General features: G+C 39.4%; 1 protein-coding gene across 3 annotated transcripts; it reads left to right on the top strand.

Moving 5' to 3' along the window:
* The first annotated feature begins 304 nt into the window (after window positions 1-304).
* Ankra2 (ankyrin repeat family A member 2) lies at window positions 305-12702 on the top strand. Of its 3 annotated transcripts, XM_027401657.2 has the most exons (10): window positions 308-444; window positions 877-1011; window positions 3766-4146; window positions 5030-5188; window positions 7028-7093; window positions 9872-9969; window positions 10477-10602; window positions 11046-11112; window positions 11591-11671; window positions 12164-12702. In XM_027401657.2, exons 3-10 carry the CDS (start codon window positions 3858-3860, stop codon window positions 12217-12219), a joined length of 942 nt encoding a protein of 313 aa, XP_027257458.1. In that variant the 5' UTR covers window positions 308-444; window positions 877-1011; window positions 3766-3857; the 3' UTR covers window positions 12220-12702. The 3 variants fall into 3 exon arrangements, with proteins under 3 accessions (XP_027257457.1, XP_027257458.1, XP_027257459.1); XM_027401656.2 differs by lacking the exon at window positions 877-1011 and having other exon boundaries at window positions 305-444; XM_027401658.2 differs by lacking the exons at window positions 308-444; window positions 877-1011 and having other exon boundaries at window positions 3939-4159.
* The last annotated feature ends 3200 nt before the right edge of the window (window positions 12703-15902 follow it).

Here is a 15902-nt window from a genome sequence, read left to right on the forward strand (position 1 = left end):
GGAGCGCGGCGCGGACGGATGACGTAATGGCGCATGTGCAGAAGCAACCAAGAACTACAAGCGAGCCCCGGTGGGTGGAGCAGTCGGGGAGGGGCTCGGCCTTTCTCTGGTGATCCGGAACCGAGGTGACCCTTAGTTCTCTGAGAGCATGGGCTGCGGAGCGCGAGGGGAACCAGGAGAAATCCCTGGAAGTCGTCTCGCCTTCGCTGAATGCTCTGGGCTTTTTTCAGAGGAGGAAAAATATAGGAAGTGACGTCTGGGTCCGAAGCAGGCCGGGCTTGAGGACTTGTAGCGATCCGCAGCTGGCCCTGGCCGGGCCGGAGCCTCCCCTGCGGTCTGGGTTGTCGAGTCACCCGCTGGACGGTCCCCTGTCCCGGGGTCCGCTCGCCGCTCGAGAGCGAGTTCAGCCTGCGGCGGGAACGCCCGCCGGGACACCTGTCGCTTGTGAGACGTTTTTCTTTCTTTCTTTCTTCCTTTCTTTCCTTTCTTTCATTCTTTCTTTCTTCCTTTCTTGTCTTCTCTTTTTCTTTTTTCTTTTTTAAATAACAACTTTTTCGTCTCGTAGGACAATTTCAAGAGTTTGGAAGAACGGGATGCCTCTGATATTTGCTTCCCCTGGGTCGGTGTCCACTGCCCGCATTTAAGACTCTATCTAACCTTGCCTGAGCTCTGGCAAGTGAGCCTACCTACTGTCTATGTTAACCCTTTCTGATCACCTGTTATTCATTCATTTTTTTTCCTCTCCTGCACATCACCTTTTGGCAAATGTACATCTTTGCTTCTCCTTGGAGCCTACATAAGGGTTCCTTCCATATTTGCTGATCTCCCTTCAAAGACTGACAATTCCGTATATTGAAACCTTGACTTGTTCTATAGGAGCTGCAAAGAACATTAGAGATGACTATTTTTACATCATTTTATAAACGATTGAGTCTCGGGAAATGTATACAATTTGTGTGATCAACACAAATTCTATTGTTGAGAATGGAAAACCACATCCAACTAAAAAATGTGAGAAACAAAATGTTAAAAATTGTTGAAATTAAGGTCAGAAAATATCTATGGAGCACCAGATAGGTTTTGTGTGTTGTGACTCCCCTGAGTAGTTTTAGCCAGGTGTGGTGGCGCACGCCTTTAATCCCTTTAATCCCGGCACTCCTGAGGCAGAGGCAGGTTTAACACAGTGTTTCCCTAGGCCAGCCAGCTCTACATAATAGTGAGCTTGACTATAAAGTCAGACCTTGTCTCAAAAAATAAAAATAAAAAAGTGGTCTCTATCTGCCAGTTTTCCCCCTTAATGGGAGTTTGAAAGGAAGCTGTCAAGAGAATACCAAGTGTTAAAAGAAACACATGACATCCCCCCAGGGAGCCGGAGTTGCTCTCAGCCCACTGACCCTAGAAAAAAATGGTACTTCATGCTGTGTCTTTTTAAAGACCCAGTCTTCTCTCCACGCCTCCATCTTTCATTGAGTCTCTGAACTAACTTTCTGTTCTTGTTGCCTTCTGACAAAATGTAGCGACTTTGCTATGGGATACTTTTTCTGACTATAGTCTGTCTTCATCTCTCCCCGGAAGTTTTGGACTCTTTCTATTGCTGTTTACTTACTGACCACAGTGATAGAGTTGGTAGAGCAAGGTGTGTCTACCGGGAATCAGGAGCTTTTTCTTGAGTTGAAAAAAATTACCTGCCTGTTCTACTGAGAAGATTGTAATAAGGATCAATTTTTTTTGTGTTTTGGTTTTTTCGAGACAAGGTTTCTCTGTATTGCTTTGGAGGTTGTCCTAGAACTAGAACTTGCTCTGTAGACCAGGCTGGCCTTGAACTCACAAAGATCTGCCTGCCTCTGCCTCCCGAGTGCTGGGATTAAAGGCTTGAGCCACCAATGCCCAACGGGCTCATATCAATCTTTTTTTTAAGGATTTTTTTTTGGGGGGGAGGGTAGGTTCAGGACATGGTTTCTCTTTGTATCCCTTGGCTGTCCTAGAACTCAATCTATAGACCAGGCTGGCCTTGAACTCAGAGATCCACCTGCCTCTGCCTCCCTTCACTATCTGACTTATTTTGTCTCTTTTAAGGATTTTAGGGTCTCTCGATTATGTAGCTCTGACTGTCCTAGAACTTTCCATGTAGACCAGGCTGGCTTCGAACTCAAGAGATTCACCTACCTCTGCCTCCCAAGTGCTGAGATTAAAGGTGTGTGTCATCACACCTGGCTTGTGTAAGGTTTTCGTATGTATGTTTTCAGGGCTGTTCTACCTATTACATAACCAGTAGGTATTCTCGTCTCTGGGGAAGACTGTTTCTCCTGCTGTATAGTGCCTCCACCATGCCCAGCGGGATCAATCTTTTGAAATGATTTTAAAATTAAAACACTGAACAGTGGTTATGTGGTCAATTCATTTTTCCCTTGATTCCAAGTCATTCTGATCATTGCACACTTAGTACCCTTTCAGAATATCCAAGGTACAGTATGCTGTCACATGACAAAAATTAATTGGATGTTCATTTCTTCCCATTTTAAGGGATTATGTATTTGGGACTGTCATATATCCTGTGATACCGATCCATAATCTCCATATTTTATTTTTCATTAAAACTTACATCCATCCCGGCATTGGTGGCACACGCCTTTAATCCCAGCACTCGGGAGGCAGAGGCAGGCAGATCTCTATGAGTTCAGGGCCAGCCTGGTCTCAGAGTGAGTGCCAGGATAGGCTCCAAAGCTACGTAGAGAAACCCTGTCTCGAAAAAACAAACAAAACAAAACAAAACAAAACAAAAAACCTTACATCCAGCCAGGCAGTGGTGGCTCAAGACTTTAATCCCAACACTCGGGAGGCAGAGGCAGGTGGATCTATTAGAGTTAAAGGCCAGCCTGGTCTATAGAGCGAGTGCCTGGACAGCCTCCAAAGCCACAGAGAAACTCTGTCTCGAAAAACCAAAAAAAAAAAAAAAAAAAAAAACAACCTTACATCCAGTTGTTTATGCTTACTCTGAACAAAGGATGACAGATATACTTTCGATTCTTCAACAGTAGATTTTGTAGGTGCAGAGAGATGACTCAATGGGTAAAGGCACTTGCTGCCAAAGCTGATGACTTGAGTTCAGTCCCTGAGACATTCATGAAGGAAGGGAGAACCACTTCCTGAAATGTGTCCTCTGACACATGATATGCCTGCTGTGGCCCATGTGTTCCCACACACATGCAAACAAAATGCAAAGTAATAACTACTTTTTAAAATAAGTTTTGCAAAGTGCTTCACTGTCTCAATCGTGTATTATAGAGAATAGTGCTAATCAACTTGGCTACAAGTTGGTTATATCTCAGTTCAAACTGGGAGCCCACTTACAGGAACAGCATTTTTAAAAAATGAATCTCAAATTATAGCTTACTGTTTTAATATGAGTCTGGTCCTTAAACATTTGCCAATAGTCAGATATCGGAAAGAGTAGAAACTAACTAAAATGTGTTGAAACATAGTGATGGAGGTGTACTGTATTTCCTTCATCCTTTTCCAGGATGATGGTGGTATCTCTTTTTACAAATGATACTCAAGGTCATTAACTCGTGCACATCACATAGCTAATAAATGAGAAAGCTTGAGTTCATGGGCAGGTTACCTACCTCTGAGTATTGTGTATCTCCTATTATGGACAGAATCTTACAAGAGCACTGTTTGGATTTGTGGTTGAAAGTAATTGTGTGTATACATTTACATAAGTTATAATATGCTGCTTTAAATTTTCCAAATCTTTCCTTTCAGATACTTTAATATCCCAATTCCAAGCATACACTGGAAAACACCCTTGCAAAACCAAGAGGAAACCGTGAAGAAATGTTTTAATTATTGAAACCATGGCTACATCAGCAAATCTGGACATTGGGGCCCAGCTGATTGTGGAAGAGTGTCCCAGCAGCTATAGTCTCTCTGACATGCCAGACATCAAAATAGAGCACCAGCTGGACCCAAACTCAGAAGAAGGGTCAGCGCAGGGTGTTGCCATGGGAATGAAATTCATATTGCCAAACCGATTTGATATGAACGTATGTTCTCGGTTTGTGAAGTCCTTAAATGAAGAGGATAGTAAAAATATTCAAGATCAAGTTAACTCTGACCTGGAGGTGGCATCTGTCTTATTTAAAGGTTGAAAGTTATGGTATAACTCCCTACAATTGCTTTCATTTGCCCTATTTCATTCTGTTTTCCTCTGCCATGAAATCAGAGTTGAGGAAAAGCATGAAGTTCTTTTAGGAAGATTTTTCTAGGATCTCACAGAAGCCAACATTAAATTTCTATTAATTTTGAAAAATATTCCTTTCTAAGCTGGTGTAGTGATGTATGCCTTTAGTTAATCCCAGCACTTGATAGGCAAAGGCAGGTGAGTTGAGAGCCAGCCTAATCTGCTCTCACTAGTTCAGTCCATCCAGGGATACATAGTGAGACCCTGTCCAACAAATAAAATCCTTGCCTAATCTTTATTTACAATTTCTTTAATTTGGTTATTCTTAGTTGTATTTTGTTTTGTTTTTGTTTTTTTGAGACAGGGTTTCTCTGTGAACCCCTGGGTGCCTTAGAACTAGCTCTATAGACTAGGCTGGCCTCAAACAGAGATCCACCTGCCTCTGCCTCCCAAATTCTTCGATTAAAGGCTTGCACCACCATCGCCTGGCCTAGTTACATCTTTTTAAATAATAGAAAAATATTCCTTTTTCAAAATTAGTTTAATATTTTCTATTTCATGACTAATTTACATCTTAATTTACATTTTAATCCAGTGATCTGTCAGCATGCTTTAAAGTTACTTTGTAATCTATTAATATTAAAACTAGTCAATAAAATTTTTCAAAATTAATAGTTTTCTTTGTAGAACTTATACTGTAGTAGTATAGACTCATACAGAATTACTATCAACTGATGAACACTTGAATTGAAACTGTTAAGCCTCATACATTTTTTTCATGTGAACATTGACACTTTTATTAGAATGCTTTGTCCTTAAAATACTATTTTAATTTGTTTTATTTAGCTGAGTGCAATATCCATACATCTCCTTCTCCTGGGATTCAAGTAAGGCATGTCTACACCCCCTCTACAACAAAACATTTCTCCCCCATAAAACAGTCAACTACTTTAACCAACAAGCACAGGGGAAATGAGGTCTCTACCACACCTCTGTTAGCAAATTGTAAGTATGCGCTAAGAATGTACTGAAACATTACTACTAGTGTAATTAACTAATGCAATTACAAATTAGGAATTGGGCTTTGAAATATTAGTATCCCTAAATAAACATTCCAGTTTGGAAAGCTTAAGTGATATATTTATCACTTTAATAAATTGAAACTTTTTCATGTGTTTTTATGTTTCACCGTTTCCTGTTATATCTCTCTGAGAACAAATACAGTTTAAAATATTATTAAAACCTTTATAGTTTTACCATAAAAAAGTGAGTTACTGTGAATTATTTGCAAATTAAGATATCAATGTTTTTGTGTTCTTGGGAGTTTTGTATTTAGTGGATATGGGCACATATTTATTGTAAATATGTCCTTATGTATTATTTCACTAAGAAATAGTTTGTACTAAAAGCTAAATAATTTTTACTGAAATGTTTCATTAGCATATAAATATAATGACTTGGAATGTAAAGTCATTATATAGGATATAAAGTTTCTCTAAGCTAACCGATATTGGGTGAGGCATGAGTATTTGAATGAGAGAAAACCCAGCTAACAGCTAGATGATAATAACTACATTTGGTACCATAATGTGAGTGTGTCTGTATTCTGGTGAGTATCTTGATCTTTACTTTGGAAATCTTAAATCCCTCCAGATGTCACAGTTGCATACTATAGCAGTTGAGCCAGGAAGAATCTTTTAGCATTCTAATTCCACCTATGGGCCATTTCTAGTTTAGGTAAATGTGTGTATGCTTCACAGTTGCTTTTCTGTATTGAGACTACCCAGTCATATCACTAAAGGCAGTATTATTTAAAGGTGCTTCTCAAAACCATTGTCTTACAATATTCTAACTGTAGAACTTCTCTACTGAAAAAAAAAATAAAAAGCTAAAGACTGTCCCCCATGGCATGAATAAAAAATTATAATCAGTTAGAATTAACATGCTAACTAGCCTCAATTAAACCTCTACTCATAAATTTACTTTCACCAACCATGGTGGTCACACCTGTAATCCCAAAACTCATGAGACTGAGGTAGGACAATCAGAAGTTTAAAGCTATCCAGGCTACATAATGAGACTGTCTTTAAAATTAAACTTACCCCCTCAAAAAAAAAAATCTCACACAGCTAGTTTTCTACTTATGAACTCATTCCTAATTTTAAGAAAACCCATCCAATTCCAAAATAAAAATATTCAGGAGGCTGAAGAGATGGCTGAGCAGTTAAGAGCACTGACTGCTCTTTCAGGGGTCATAGGTTAGATTGCCACCACTTACTTGGCTGTCAACCCCCAGTAACTCCAGATGCCTCAATGGGCACTGCAGGCCAAATACCCACTTGCATAAATTTAAAAATACATGTACCTAATTAGCATTTAAAAGGCTGGGAATGGTGATATATCCCTGTGGTTTCACCTGTTTAGAAGGTTGAGGTAGGAGGATTGTTTGAGCCTACATGCTCAGCTTGGGCTCAGCAGCATGGTGAGACCCTCTCTCGGGAAAAGAAGTTAGCTCTTCAGTGGAATCACTAAGAAAACTAAAAGGAATGTCTTTTTGGCCTTCCTCGTAAGTTTGGATACAGAAGTAGCATGTTAAACATTAAGTACATAAATCACTCTTTAGGATAAATTTTGCCCCAAAAAATGATAATTTGCAGATGTCATATTACCATATGAGTCAGTTCTCAGAGAACACTATCTGAGGATACCAGGATACTTCCCTTCATTAGGCTTACATGATGAGTTGGTGGGTTTTGTTTTGGAAAAGAAACTGGCTTCACCCTGAGACAATAGCTGTGTACCTACAAGATGCACTTGAAGAATTTTAACATTATATTGTTTCAGCTTTGTCTGTTCACCAGTTGGCAGCTCAAGGAGAAATGCTCTACCTGGCTACTCGTATTGAACAAGGTAATAGCCTAGTTTTAAGTACTATATTTTAAATATTCATTTGAATTTATTAGGTTTGTTATCTGTTTTATTTTCATATAGGAGACTATAAAGACAAAATAAGTTGTATAATCTTGCCAAGCACATAAGCCAATGGATAGCAAAAAGGGAAATTTTAAGTAACAAAGTATAAAATTTGGGACTTTAGGGTGGCTCTGAGATTAAGAGCACTAGCTCTTCTTCCAAAGGTCCCATGTTTAGTTCCCAGCACCCATATGGCAGCTCACTACCATCTGTAACGCCAGGTGTAGGGTATTTGATGCCCTCTTTCTAGCCTCCAAGGGTACCAGGTACATATGTAGTATACATATATACATACAAGGCACAACAACCATACAAATAAAATCACTTGATTTTAAAAAGAAGTTTTAGCTTCCTTTTCCCCAAAACAAACATTGTAAGTTTTTTGTATTTCTAGAAATCATTTCCATTTATGGTTACATTTGAGAATATGTATGTGCTTTTGTTAGGTATACAAGCAAGAAAATGTTACATACACTGCAACATGTCTTTTTTCATTTAATATTGGAATTGTTCTACTAATTGGAGAGTGTTCTACTAAACTTTTTTTTAATGTGTGTGTGTGTTTTGCCTGTATGTGTATATGTAACACTTGCATGCCTGGGACCTGTGAGGTTAAAAGAGGATCCCTAAGAACTGGAGTTAGGATGGTGCCAGCCATCCTGTGCGTTCTGGGAACCTGGGTCCTCTGCAAGAACATTGAAGTGCTCTTAACTGCCGAGCCATTTCTCCAGCCATAAGATCTTTTTCTTGAGAAAGAGTCTCACTATGTTGCCCAGGTTGACCTCAATCTCACAGTCCTCCGGTCTCCGCCTTCTGAGTTCTGGGATCACAAACATGTATCTCTACACCCAGCCATTTTATCCTGTTTTACTATAATGTGTATGTATTACTATGATTTTTATTTGTTCTTTTAACAATTCACCTGGCTGATTACAAATGTTTGCTGGCAATCCTAGCATAAATTCTTTATAAATATATCCATTGAGTAAATTTTCATACATAGTATGCCAGGTCATAAACTAAATGATTTTTGTCGTGCCGTGGGTTGAATCAGCTCTTCACATGGGCTAGAACAGTGCTCTGCCCCAGAGCCACACCTCTGACTCTGCCTCCGCCTTCTTGTTGTTACATTTTAACTGGATGTTTGTCCTCACATTAGCCTTAGAGTTGCAGTTTCCCCAAACTGTCACATATGAAGTGAGACTTCAGTTCTTAATAATCTTTGGGGAAAAGTGGTGCCTCACAGGAATTCCACTGATACATTTAGGTTATAATGCCTTTGAGTTTCTTTTTGTCTGAACTACCTACGGTATATTTGTATATTTGTATCGTATAAACTTCAAAGTGGAAGAAACTGACTTCTGTTGTTTTGTGCATATAGTTTTCCCCAATTTGTCCATTTTGTATGACCTCTTCAGATTTTTAATTGTAAATTTTTCTTCTTTTTGACTTTGGAAGTTCGTGGCCTACTTTGAAGATTCCCCACTCTAGGATTATAAAGAAACCACTGATTTTTACGCTGGAACTTGTCTGGTTTCCTTTTTTATCATCTTTGATGTATAAGAAAACTGCCAGGTGGTGGTGGTGGCAGACACCTTTAATCCCAGCACTTGGGAGGCAGAGAGGCAGGCGGATCTCTGTGAATTCAAGGCCAGCCTGGTCTCCAGAGTGAGTGCCAGGACAGCCATGGCTATGTAGAGAAACCCCCTGTCTGGAAAAACCATCATTGTTGATTACAGGGAGCATGATCCAAGAATTTTATTTTCATAAGACTTAGATGTATTTCTGTTTATACTTAACTATCGGGGGCTGGAGGGATGATTCCAAACCTAAGAGCTGGTACTGTCTTGCAGAGGACCTCAGTTCCATTTCCAGCACCCACATCAAGTGGTTTACACTGACCTGTAACTCCAGGGAGATCTGAAGCTGCTGGTTTTCACAAGCACCTGTACTCACATGCACCCACACCCCACCCCCACACATACATAGTTAAAAAATAAAAATAAATATTTAAAAGTAGAAATTTCATGTTCAAAAAAATCTGAAAAAAAATTTCATGTTCAACCTACTAAAGTGTACAGGGAAAGCTGTGCAGTTTATAACTATTAGGCTACATTCAGGGAATAAATGAGGTTAAAGGTGAAATAATGTGTTACACTAAAGATGATCGAATCTCCATATTATGCTGGCAACTGTACGGATGAAGGAAAATCACAGGCAGCAAGGCTAGCTAGAGTGGAAGGTAGCTTTCGAAAGCTGTTGAAGTTTTAAGTATACATTTAGGTAATGCTAAGGGCTATCATGTATCATTTTATTGTGATCTTCCCAGGTATGTGTTGAGATAAGCAAGCTATTAATCTGTGTTTAGCAGAAATTAAGTCACTTGCCCAGAACCAAACCACTAGAAAATGAAAGAGCCAGGATTCTATCTTGGGTTTCCTGTCCCTGAGACCAAAGTTGACAATCTTGTACCTAACACGATACTATACTGTGTGTGGTAGTTTATACTTTACAGAGTGTGTTCCATGAACCCAGCTTTTTTATATTGAGGCACATTTTCACATGTCCATACTGAAAATCACAACACATTCAGATTTCAATAATCAAAAGTCATCTCATTGAACTTCATTGAGTTTTTACAATGCCGGTGGTTTCAAAGTGATATTAATATGTGGTTTTAAATTAGATCACAAAAATTGCTTTTCTTTTAAATAGAAAATGTTATCAATCACACGGATGAAGAAGGATTTACTCCCCTGATGTGGGCTGCGGCACATGGGCAAATAGCTGTGGTAGAGTTCCTACTTCAGAATGTAAGAAAAATGCTCAGAAAATATGTATGTGTAGTTTCTGGAGCTCAGTTAAGTCTTTAGTGCAGTATTTATATCTGCAGCCAAGCAGACATAAAGGTGGAGGGTACACTGCCTTGGTTCTTGTGGAACCTGGGTCTAGCTGGGAAAGCAGTGGTAGCCATATATGAAACAGTGAGAAGAACTGAATGTCTAGCCCCTCTGAGTAGAGCAGGAACAGAAGTGCTGTTCACAGGTCCTGGAGGGAAAGGCTCCTGGGGTGGGGGTCGGGGGGGGGTGAGGCTTTTCAGAGGGAAGGAGACTAAGTAATGAGGCAGCCGGAGAGAGGGAGGCAAGGAGGCAGGCATCCAGGCAGTTTGGGTTACAAGCACCATCTATCACTTTTCTGTTATTTCCTCATTAATCCTAGAATGTGGCCCAGCCTCAGTGTTAAACTGTAGTCGTATTGACAAAGACAAGTGTTCTTGTTTAAATTAATTGGAAGTCCTCTGTGTTCACTTCCCATGACAGGGTGCAGATCCCCAGCTTTTAGGAAAAGGTCGAGAAAGTGCGCTGTCATTAGCCTGTAGTAAAGGCTACACGGATATTGTCAAAATGCTGCTTGACTGTGGAGTTGATGTAAATGAGTATGACTGGGTGAGTTCACACGTTGAATTGAAAACTGCTGTAACAAGCCTGTACCTCCATTGTTAAAGTGCCAGCTTAGCACGCAAGGGCCCAGTGTTCAAACCCTAGAGATAGGAAGATAAAGATTATCTTTGGCTGGCTTCATGGCTATTTCAAAGCCACAGGACTACTTGAAACCTTGCCTCAAAAATAAATAAATAAAATAAATTATTGTAATATTTTTTGGATTGAATTGATTTCAGGGAGACATAAGCTTTATTAAGGACTTGGAAGAAAAAATGTACTTACTTAAGATGAGCAACTTAATGTCATAAATTCAATTATTGCTTGTGACTTATATTTTTCACAAAGTATTAATATTATTTTAAACTACTTCTACATGCCCAGTGCCATTGCAGCATTTGATTGACTGTTGCTCAGTGAGAAATGCTGATTACCTTTTCCTCCTGCAGAACGGAGGGACACCTTTGCTTTATGCCGTCCATGGGAATCACGTGAAGTGTGTAAAGATGCTGCTAGGTAAGCAGGTGAATACAGTCATTATTCAGAAGCCCTGGGAGCATTTTATTTGCAATGTCCCTGTTCGGACAAGCTTACCTAGTGCTCGGATGTATTACCCTGCGGCATTTGCTCCTGGGTTTCCTTTACCACGGGGCTGCCCTGAGAGAGGCAGCTCCGTCACACTGCACACTGCACTTGAAGATTTTGCCCTTCCTGCTCACATCTGGGGTCACCTTTGACTCTAGTCTGGTGTTCTCCATGCACAGTTTCTTTGAGTATAAGTTGTTTATGAGCTTCAACTACTCTAGAGACGTTTAGGTACCTTCTCCAGCCACCAGATGAACTCTGTATCCCATGCGCTCAGGACTTTGTATGAGCATGTTGCAAATAGCCTTCGCATTGGCTGAAATCTGTTCAACCATTTGCATATGAGCCACGAATAGACAGACATTTGCATTTTCATCTTATTTATATAGATTTTTCTGTTTTGATACAGAAAACGGAGCTGACCCAACAATTGAAACAGATTCTGGATACAATTCTATGGATTTAGCTGTAGCTTTGGGCTATAGAAGTGGTGAGTATTTTAGAGCTCTCAGGTTTCATTTTAGGAAGACTTTATATATAGTAATTGCCAGTGATCCAAACCTTTTTCATCACTTCATGGGTAAAACATTATATTATCCTAACTCTGGCCATATGCTTTAACGGAGTGCAAAGTAAACAGATGTCTATAAAGTTAAGAAATGAATTAACTTATTGTTCTTTTTCATAAGCTGAAATAATAGTTACTGGAGGAAAAGTGGGCAGTATTTGCAAGGTTTTCAAAAATGGTACTTTGGAGTCTTCACTTTAAAAAAAAAAAAAGTGGTAAAACCTCAGTAGAGAAAACACAGAAGCTCAGGCAGCTGCTGAATTAGGAACTACATAACAGTCCTACTTAGAAATAGCAGAAATAGCTTCATTTTACAAAATACCCAGGCTAAGTTGAATTTATAGAGCAGCAGCCTTTTGTTTGCTTGACTTTGCTTTGTTTCTGTGCTGTGACCTTGGTGGCCTGTCTTTGCAGTTCAACAGGTCATTGAGTCACATCTCCTGAAGCTGCTTCAAAACATCAAGGAGTGATGCAACCCTTAGAAAATGCCAGCTGCCCTTCTCTTCACTTCTTGGTCCTTATAAATGATAATTCTGTTTACGTGTAAATTTTTACCTCAGTTGCAATATTTGCTGGTTTTTAGTGAGTTTTAATAAATATTCCTCTGAATAATTCACTGGTTTATAATAAAGTTAATCCTGATTTTTATTTTAAAATAATTTTTAAACAAATGTGTTTACTATATATTTAAAGTTATAAATTAATGTTTTATGGCATGTAAATTTTTATGGTACAGGTGGTTATGTGTCTTTGTATTAAGTACCAAAATTTGACACTTTGAGAAATTCCACCCTGTTTATCTTCACTCTTGTATTAACTCTCTGACTTTGCACAGGGCTTACTGTAAGTCTATGGGAGAAAAAAATAATGTTCTTGTTGAATTAAAAAGTATACAGTATGATGGTTTACAAAATCATGTTTAAATAAAATACTTCTGCTGTCTGTGCATTCTAGCTCTTTGATTATGTTTAGCAAGATTTTCAGTTTATCATTTATGTTCTACAAATCAATCAACAAAGTACCTTTAGAACATTGTTCTCTTATAAATTGGTTTGAGAAGGAAAAGTCATTATGAAATACATTATGAAATAATGTATATGAAATTAATCAAATACATTATGAAAGAGATGTGAGGATGCTCTTTAACCCTACTGGAGGAAAACCATTAACTTGCCTTTTACTAAAATCTAGAAGAGGGAGCCACGAACTGTAAAGTGATTTGACTGACTGTGAGACTTGATTGAGTTAAATCCCTTCCTCTGCAAAGTAGATATTATATCAGTTGTAACCCACATGAATTGATCTGTATAGTATAAACAAAAGAGAGCTAAGTGGGACTGAAAAGATGACTTGGCAGTTAAAAGCACTGGTCACTTTTGCAGAGGACTGGGATTTGGTTCCCAGCACCTACATGGCAGCTCACAAATCTGTAACTCCAGTTTCAGGGGGATCCAGCACTCTATGTGTATAACCATTGCATGCATGTGGTGCCCATACAAATATGCAGGCAAATATTCATTCACATAAAATTTTTTAAAGTTATGTTACAGGTAATATTAGGTACAATTGCTGAGTTATATGCAAATCTTGTCCATATACTTACACTTTGTGGGGGGGGTCTCTGCAGTCACTCTGGCCAGCAGACCAACAGTCTGCAAGAGGTGTGAAAGTTCAGTTCAACATGACTAAGTAGCCACTGTTGGTTCAAACTGAGAGTCTGACACCAAGTAGACTATTTTAGGGACATTGAAGCATAGCACAATTTGTTCTGGATAAGTACACAGAACTGAAGTTCCCTTTGTCCTTTCATCGGGGCCTCTGAGAAAGTCTTCGATTGGTCTGGCTCCCCACTTATAAGCCTCGTGTTTTCCCACAGATCCAGAGCTTTCCATGACTTAAGAATGAAGGTCAAAATGAGTTTCTGCTCAGCAGTCTTTGGAACAAACTGCAGGGCTTCTGAAGCCTGAATTATTGTTCTTCTGTTCTAGGTTAGGGCCCTAAGCCCAAGAAGTTCTTCCCACATCTTACCACCATATCAGCTAATCAGCGTAAATTCCTCTTTTCTTTAAGGTCTGCACAATGTGCTAAGAGATCTCTGCCTTCTTTTCTTTTTATTTTATTTATTTGGAAAGATAGGAGCATGTGCTCACAAGAATGCACATATACCATGGCACACATTGAAAGGTCAGGGGACAATTTACAGGAGCCAGTTCTCTCCTCACACCATGTGAGTTCCAGGATTGAACTCAGGTTGCTGGGCTTGACAGCAAACACTATTACCTGCTATGGAGTGTAACAGCTGTTCAAGAGATGATGTCCAGGAGTCTGTCACTGATACCATCAGTGATGGGATCTGGGACACCCTTCTACAGGGCTTTCTATAAGGCTCTGCAAGTTAGAGGTTCTGGGATTAAAAGAACCTTCAGGTGTGCTTCCAGTAAAGGCAGAACAATCTAAGACAGGACAGTTAAAAGCCAGTTTTGTAGCACTCTGTGGTTATTTCATGAGCAATTTGCCAGTGCCTCTTCTGAGGGTAAGAACCTATTTCAGGTAGCAAGGGTGTTAATGAAACTTGGAAGATTTTTCCACAAAAATGCATGCTATCTGGAATGTTTACACTCACAGCGTTTCACTGTTGGGAAGGCTAAGCATCACTTCTAAGCAGTTATTCCTCCCATTTCCACTACAAGCCAGTCAGAATCATGTTCTTTTAATATCAGAGACATTATAATCAGATGTGTTGCTATGTTTTAGAGTTAAGAAATACTTTATACTTCAGTGACAGATAAAGACATGTCTCAGTTCCAGACATAGATGCACAGAGAGCCATATGGAAGAAAGCAAACAAAACAAAACAAAACAAAAAACCCAAAGAACTCTCTATCTCCCTCTCTCTCTTCCTGCTTATTTATTTATTTATTTATTTGTTAGGGATGGAACGCAGGGCTTTGCTCAGCCTTTTTGAGCATTTTTTTTTCAAATTGTTTCCTTTTGTTTTAAATAAAATTGTGTTTCATGTCACAAACACTTGGCCCTAGCCCTGGGTTACATAACACTAGGCTAATGGTGGAAGAAAGTGAACAGTGGCTTCAGGCAAACGGAATTAGAATCAACTACACAAGAGACAAAGACAGTGATTTTTGACACAGTGTGTGGGATTCTTTATCTTTCCTCTCTTTTTCTCTAGAGCATGGGATTCTTGACTGACTTGAGGCTACATATAGACAAACAGACCAAACCAGACTACACAAAACCAAAGTCACTAGTAAGTGGGATTTCTGTCACCTGCTACTGAGGACAGATGTTATACACAGCTTCTGTTATGCTATGTATAACAGATGTATATCTCTGTTATACATCCAGCAGGGATCACCAACAGCAGACCACAAAGGCTAACCCCCAGGCTGGAGAGATGGCTCAGGGATTAACAGTTTATGAGAACTGGCATTCAGAGTTCAAAGACTGGCATCCATGCAACAAGCCTATAATCCCAGCTAGAAAGGAGGCCGAGACTGGAGAATGACTGGGGCTTGCTGGCTTCCAGCCTAGCCCAGACAACACGAGCCCAAGGTTCAGGGAGATTCCCCTGCCTCAGCCAGACAGAAGATGAGAAAGGAGGACACCTGGCACTCTCTTTAGGCCTCCATGCAAGCACACAGGCATGGACAGTCCTCTCCCACACCTCATAAATGTGTACATATACTCACACAGATACAAACATACATGAATAAACTAATAATAAAAAATAATTTCTAAAAAGCTAATAATCCCCTTCACTTAGCCATCAATAGATAATATTTTCATAAATGTGTGCAAAGTTGAAAGAAAAACAAATACATAAACTCTGAAGATGGTAGCAAGACCTGGAATCAGAAAAGCTAAATTTCTGTTGCTCCCTGGACTATCCTTCAAGGTCAAGGGAACCTGTGCAAGTAAGTAAGCCCATGTGGCCCCAACATTTAATACTTTCAAACACCAGCAAGTGACCTTTAAACTGTTCCCAGATCATTTTCAAAAGACTACAAAGACAGGACACCTTCATACAACTAAGCCTGTGACAAATACTTTAATCTTTTCATGAATAACGGAAGAAGTCAGGGAGAAGCTAAACTAGCTGAACATTATGACATACCCCTTTAGTTCTATCACTCAG

Source organism: Cricetulus griseus, chromosome 2, assembly GCF_003668045.3.
Source record: "Cricetulus griseus strain 17A/GY chromosome 2, alternate assembly CriGri-PICRH-1.0, whole genome shotgun sequence".
In the NCBI taxonomy this organism is placed as follows: Eukaryota; Metazoa; Chordata; class Mammalia; order Rodentia; family Cricetidae; genus Cricetulus; species Cricetulus griseus.